Consider the following 6722-nt stretch of genomic DNA (forward strand, 5'->3'; position numbering starts at 1 on the left):
TTATATGTAAATTTTATCGATGGTTAATTACAACCATAACCATATTCGAATCTTATAGTATTTAAAATATTTTAACCAACTGAAATGTCAATTTTTGGAATAAATAATCTGGCATATAATATTCCATTAATTCCATAAATATATTTTTTTGGTCAAGCATTCCATAAACATTTTTACCAGTTGTAATGCATGGAATAAAATGATCATTCCATCAATTCAAAAAAAAAATTTTAAAAAAATAATTCCATCATGAAACGAATTCCATTTTCCCCTATATTCCATTCGGTTAGTTCAATTTCTTTCTATTTCACTAAATTCAATTTCTGATAACCGGTTACAGCCATTAGTTCGGTTTATATGGTTTCTGCTAATACGCAAACTGTTCTTTTGAAAGAGTTCAGTTTTTTTTTCCCTCAGAAAACAACTAATTTTCTCTCAAACAAACTCTCTCTAAAGCTGATCAATGTAGCTGGTGCACCTTCTGTGCTACATCAACTAATATTTTTTTTTTGTCTTCAAATAACTCCAAAAATCTATCCGAGAAATGGTACAAACACAGAAAACGCATTGTTATGGTTGCACCTAGCACATTAAAACATAAAGAATTTAAAAGAAACAGTAAAGGTGGCAACAACATTCTCTATTCAGGAGTGGCGGAGCCATTCTGTATGACGGATTGCTCGGTCGGCAAATCTTTGTTATCGTTCTTGGTTCCTTCAACTTTCCAAAAATCCCACACTTTGGTGTTCGGTGGAGGAGTACCATCTCCAATTGGTGCGACTAGTCCCGGTTTGCCATCATCGATTACAGCGTCTACCAATCCATACTCTTTCGCCTCCCATGGATTCAAGAAGTAATCACGGTCTGTGTCACCTTCAATCTGGACAAGGATATAAGCATTAGGTTGAAACGAAAGAAATGGGAATTTTTCTAGCATCCATACCTCTGATTCGGGCTTCCCGGTGATTCTAGAGAAGATTTTGTTGAGTTTAATCTTGTGGTACATCATTTCTCTTACGCGAATGCTCATTTCCGTTGCCTACACACATTCAAAAGGTTATGTTGTGTTATCAAAACATTCATTCAGTAGAAGATTAAAAAAAGTATAAAAGAAAATCAATACTTTGCCTCCGGCGGAACCAAGTGGCTGATGGATCATAACTTTAGAGTTAGGCATGCAGAAGCGTTTCCCTTTGGAGCCAGAGGCAAGGAGAAACGCACCCATGGATGCAGCTAGTCCTAAGCAAACAGTCGATACGTCAGCCTTGCATTGTTTCATTGCATCATATATTCCCATCCCTGAAAATAAATAAAATAAAAAAGGCCAAATCATTTTCAAAAGCTTTGCAATCTAGTACAACATCAAGAATATGGGGAACACAAACCAGCAGTGATAGAACCACCAGGTGAATTGATAAAGAGCGTGATGTCTCTCTCAGAGTCCTGAGCATCTAGTAACAAGAGCTGACTTATCACCAAATCTGCTGTCATATCATCTACCTGGAGAAATAATCAAATTCAAGAAAAAAAAAGCTGGAGTCATACAACAAGAACATAGCTTTATCTCCAAAACTCTCCTCTCTATCAAAACATATCAAATGCTCTAGTGATAATAATATTAGCCAGCAAAAATAATAATCTTAAACTACAATAAAACTGTCAGGTAATGACTCTATAAGCACAAAACACAAATCTTTACATAAGCAAAGAGCTAAAGAATATGGTAAGTTCTCTGAGTAGTGAGTACACAAGATTAATGAAACTCTGGGTTTAATTTCATACGGAGATGTGACTAATTGGATTATCTATAAAGAAGAGGGAGACAATTGGGGAAGAAACCTGAGAACCGAGGAAGACGATTCTTTGACGGAGAAGCATGTTTGTGGTGTCGAGTTCCTCGAAGCTGGGGAGACGAGAAGGAGATTGAGCAACGGCATCGACGGAGAATTTAGACACATCCCAGTTACTAGACAGGGTTTGTCTGGGTCTGGGTCCAGACAAGTTCAGCGAAGACCTAACGCAAAAGGGTTTCGCTCTTTTAGGGATTATCTGGTGTCGGCTTAGGATATTCAGTTCTCTCCCTGACCGAATCGGATTCGAAAGGAAAACATGGTTTGAGGTAGAAGACGATGATACGAGATTCAAACTCATCTCTACTGTGTTTGGTTTCTCGAGTTTTTTTTCTTTGTCTTGAGATAAAGGATGAAGTGACGGGGCTGTTTCTGGAGGTTCTTTCTTGTAGAATTAAAACGACGTCGCATCGTCTACGAATTGGATGATATTTTTTGTATCTTTAACGTGTATGATCCTTCTACTCTCTTATTGCTTTACGAGTCTCAATCTTAAAACATCAAACTCAAGACAAGAGTCAGATATATAGATTCCAAACAAGTTGGAGGCTTGGCTACTTTGTATATTTGGTTTTATCAAAAACTTCTGATATGGATCGGTTCAATTCTGTTTAGTTTATCCAGATTGTTATCTCTTTCACATATTGAACCCTATGAAACGAGTACACTGATAAATAACCAAACCCATAAGTTATCAGAAGTTTCTCAAAACAAATTTAGAGGTTATTAAGTGCTCCCAAAAGCACATGAACAAGTCTTGCCACAAGAAAAAAAAGGTTTAGAAAAGAAAAGCATGGGCATCATCATTATGTTATGCAATTCTCCCCCAAAACAAAAAGAAAAGCTGTTGTTATCACTTCCTTAGAAAAGCAACAGTTGCCACACGCGATCCCACAGACCCACCAAACATGAACGTCGGGTACGTCCTAACGTGGCTCAGATACTCAAACGGAGGATGATCGGTTCCACTTGCAGCTTCGGAAGACGCATCTCCAGTTAAATTTGATTTTCTCATGTTGAAATTCTCCACTTCTTCCAAGAGTTCGTCCTTTGTGTTGTTGCACGACGTGATAACCTTTGAACAGAAGCAGAAACCAAAAAAGTTTAGATAACAGTTCTATGGGAATTTATAGGATGAGCTTTCAACTACATATTTTTTTCACGAGTCGAGAAGCTATTACCAGTATACCACCAGGAGCAACCAGCTTGGACACTGAATCCCAATACATGACTCTGAAAACAGACAAATAGGAGTGTGATTGGTGACCGATATTAATCTAATTCACCTAGATCTGAGGACCAATAGCAAATGCGGTAGTTTTTCATTAAGGAAATCAATAAAAGCAGGTACCTTTTGACAGGGCCATCAGGATGCAAACCAATGGCATCTAAAGTTCCTTTGTCCATCACCAGCTTGAACTGCCTTTCCAGTTTTGTATCAAGGATATCATCAACCTACGACAGCAAACTTTTAGTTCACTAACGTAGAACACCTTAGATCTATTTTTCCAAATAAAAAGTTACGTCTTCTGATGTTTTCATTACTATAAACAACTAGTTCATAGCGAAGAGTTTGTTTTGTACTAACTGCATGAAACCAACATATCACATTCCTTAATTAAGGTCAGTTATCATTTACAAGAAAGAAGATAAAAACACAGGAAAAACTGTACTACTGCGCTAATTATAGCATTTGGACGTTTATGAAGGAAGAATCCTTGTGGGTTTTGCAAAACATTAACGGTAATGAAGCTTAAACAAAAATCATACCATGAAACGTATATTTGGGAAACCATCACGTTGGGAGAGATGTTGAGCGAGTTCAACCGCTCCTTCACTATAATCAGTCCCGGTTAAATCAGAGAACCTGAGCCAGAAAAATGCAAGGATGATGAGATTAATAATACTAAGTAGAGTATGAACTTAAACATTCTGATGGACATGCTGGTGTGTAAATGTTCTGTTAAAATAAAAGTTATCAATGTCGCCGTAGAAACTCATATCCCCAAAAGACCAGTGATACGGCCACATCTAAGTATCACGCCAGCATGACTTGGTGCAAGAATGAAAGAAGAAAGTCAACACAAGATCTAGACAAAGACATTACTATATCTTGTTTGTTTTGAATTCTACAGGATTCTTATTTCTTAACTTCTCAGATATACCTAATGTCAATCCGCTAATGTCAAACGACGGATGTCATAACATAGCTATGCGTTTAAGTGACGAAAAGAGCATGAAAAGAATGTTTAGAAGCTCACCCCTCCTTCGCCAGCTGATGAAGGAGTAAACCATTTCCAGTACCAAGATCAAGCACATTCCAGCTAGACAAATACTTGTCAGCCTGATCATTCACCTCCCCGTTGTCAGAAACAGACATCTCCTTTTGAGAAATCTCAACGCACAGGTCTTTCGTCCAGGAAGTAACAATTTCCATGACATCATCACCAAACCTAAGGTAACGAAACAAGTTAACAAACTTCCACTAGGCTAATGAGCAGAGAAGGGATCCTTCCTTACCAAACTTCGCCGGTATGGCCATGCTCCCGGAAGTTAGTGAGCTCATCAGAGTAAGCAGCGTCCCAATAGCTTTGGAGACCAAGCATTGACTGTCCTCCATCAGCATCTGGCTCTTCCTTATCAGAACTGTCCACAACAACAATACTCCATTAGATCCAGGTTAGCTAGTCGAAAGTAAACCCTAAGATCTGGAAAATCAATTCGCCTGTTCCTTCAAAATCTCCGTCAAAATGTACAATCACAAAAACCCTAATTTCTCATTCTTATCCCTAGCTTTCTGCGATTTTCCCAAAGCAGAGGAACGCTATACCTGTAATCTGAAGAGACGCGAAAGTTGGCGGAGGAGAGAGCCTCTGCGGCGTCGGCGTGGCGCTGATCATCGTCGAGAGTGCTTCCGTACTCGCTCTTGATCGACCACGAATCCGCCGCGATAGATCGGTCGTCGTCGGAAGCCAAGCTATCCGTCGCCGTCGCTCTGGCCTGTTGCTGAGGAGTCGTCTCTGGTTCTTCCGGCGCTAGTCTGATTCCCGCCATGAGATTCAACGCCCAGGAAAGGTACGGTTTGCTTTTTCGACTGGGTCTGATAAAAGAGACGATGCAGTCGAAACTCCTACTTTGGTAATCCTCACATATTGCATATTATTCTATTGTAGACTTTATTTCAAAAATAATCTAACATTTGTGGTTGAACACAAAATGACCCCTGTTATTCAAAAAATGCACAAAACTACCACCATATTTATTGAATTTTTGTTTTATGCTATTTACAAACATGATATTACTTATTATTATTTTTATTTATTATAAGTATCTTAATTTTACTCAGACATCTTTATTTTCATCACTTATTTACAAAAAAATTATTAACTTCAATATCAAACTTTTAGAAGCACTAAAAATTAATTTTTACATCTTTTTATATTATTTCTTATGCACAAAAATCATTTATCTTGAATATCACATTTCAGTTCATCCAAAAACTCAAATTTGATGATTCTTGTTCAATAATTAATGACTGGACCGGATAACTTTCAACTTTCGTTAAGAAGTTGCTTGAAGAATCTAAACATGAACTCTCAATATATAAATCTATCTTTGATATATAATATTTTCAGATCTGTTCCGCGTGAAAAACTTTTTGATAATGCTACTGTGCATTGAATCATTTTCATCCAAAAATTTAACATTCATAACCCGTAAAGAAAAACAGTCGATTCGCATCTGCTCCGCTAAAATTTTGTGGGTAACCAATAGGAGCTGTAGATAATTTCAATTTTTTAAAATGTTTATTTTGATTATACTTTATTATTTATTTACTACAATAATATAAATAATATATTTATATAATTATTTTCAAGTAATCTCTATTTTTGAAGAAAATATTTTCAATTTTTTTAAAATTAGATGGATCCAGACTCATCCCGTAAAAAATAAAGCTGACCCTGAAACCGCATTCACAAGTGAATTTTTTTAAGTTAGTTGAATCATATCTATCTCGCGGTAGATCAAATGAGGCGGAACCCATATATATTCAGTCAATTTTCAGCTCTACTTCCTGAAAAAAATTCTAGAATAGACTTATGAATAAGTATTTTCCTCAATGCATATGTTAGTGTTGCAATAACTATACATAATAATACTAAAAATATTGAACATTCTGAAATAATAAATTTCCAGAAAAGATATTTAGATACAAAGTAAATACTATTGTTTATTTTTAAATTTTTTGATACAAAGTAGATATTTAGATGAACTATAAATTGGTAAAAGATCATTTCTACCTGGAACTCTCTGACCGCGTACATGTACTCTCTGACCGTGTTATGCGTTTGTCTTTACACGTAAATACAGACACATAACACGCAACTTTCATGAGTTTAAGTACTCAGTTTTCATGAGTTTATCTTGTCAGAAATATGTGTATGTATATTTAGTTACATAAATACGATTTGCATCGTAATACGGAGATAAATAAAGACACGAAAGTTGTGTGTTAATATGTTTATATGAAAATTATGTGTTTATGTGCATATATATAGAATGACACAAACACAACTTGTATCATTATAAAGTAGGTCTGAGGTGTGGCTGGTGTTGGAAGGTTAACGTGCATTCTCCAGAGCCTATGTTTTCCATCGTGAGTTCTTCTCTCCGTCATCAAGGATATAATGATATATAGTCACCAAGGGGCCGGAAGCCAATCGCCTCCGCCTGTAATCAATTCAAGTATCCTTCAGGATCTCTCCGACTTCCTTCGATCCTTTGAATAATTGCTTTTCCAGGTTCAATCTTAAGCTCTCTTGTATACTGGAGGCCAAATATATACTATCTGCTATTTATTTTTATTTATAA

General features: G+C 36.5%; 2 protein-coding genes across 2 annotated transcripts; both read right to left on the reverse strand.

Moving 5' to 3' along the window:
- Positions 1-428: 428 nt before the first annotated feature.
- LOC108831302 (ATP-dependent Clp protease proteolytic subunit 3, chloroplastic) lies at positions 429-2230 on the reverse strand. The gene is made up of 5 exons (XM_018604859.2): positions 1840-2230; positions 1386-1500; positions 1124-1299; positions 944-1039; positions 429-880 (listed from the first exon to the last, which is right to left on the reverse strand). Exons 1-5 carry the CDS (start codon positions 2149-2151, stop codon positions 641-643), a joined length of 939 nt encoding a protein of 312 aa, XP_018460361.1. The 5' UTR covers positions 2152-2230; the 3' UTR covers positions 429-640.
- A 295-nt stretch (positions 2231-2525) lies between these two features.
- Positions 2526-4984, reverse strand: LOC108831300 (uncharacterized). Its single transcript, XM_018604857.2, has 7 exons — positions 4681-4984; positions 4371-4496; positions 4112-4303; positions 3621-3717; positions 3202-3305; positions 3032-3083; positions 2526-2925 (listed from the first exon to the last, which is right to left on the reverse strand). Exons 1-7 carry the CDS (start codon positions 4902-4904, stop codon positions 2704-2706), a joined length of 1017 nt encoding a protein of 338 aa, XP_018460359.1. The 5' UTR covers positions 4905-4984; the 3' UTR covers positions 2526-2703.
- Positions 4985-6722: the final 1738 nt, after the last annotated feature.

The sequence above is a fragment of the Raphanus sativus genome, unplaced genomic scaffold (assembly GCF_000801105.2).
Source record: "Raphanus sativus cultivar WK10039 unplaced genomic scaffold, ASM80110v3 Scaffold4190, whole genome shotgun sequence".
Taxonomy (NCBI): domain Eukaryota; kingdom Viridiplantae; phylum Streptophyta; class Magnoliopsida; order Brassicales; family Brassicaceae; genus Raphanus; species Raphanus sativus.

Bases quoted from the DNA above. Each gene is read 5' to 3' on its own strand.
- LOC108831302 (XM_018604859.2), bottom strand. From the start codon at position 2,151: ATGAGTTTGAATCTCGTATCATCGTCTTCTACCTCAAACCATGTTTTC. The intron at 1,501-1,839 runs GTTTCTTCCCCA...TTATTTCTCCAG, and splicing joins TCGTCTTCCTCGGTTCTCAG to GTAGATGATATGACAGCAGA. The intron at 881-943 runs GTATGGATGCTA...ATCCTTGTCCAG, and splicing joins CCGGGAAGCCCGAATCAGAG to ATTGAAGGTGACACAGACCG.
- LOC108831300 (XM_018604857.2), bottom strand. From the start codon at position 4,904: ATGGCGGGAATCAGACTAGCGCCGGAAGAACCAGAGACGACTCCTCAG. The intron at 3,718-4,111 runs GTGAGCTTCTAA...TTTCTGGCTCAG, and splicing joins CATCAGCTGGCGAAGGAGGG to GTTCTCTGATTTAACCGGGA. The intron at 2,926-3,031 runs GTAATAGCTTCT...TTCTGTTCAAAG, and splicing joins TTGCTCCTGGTGGTATACTG to GTTATCACGTCGTGCAACAA.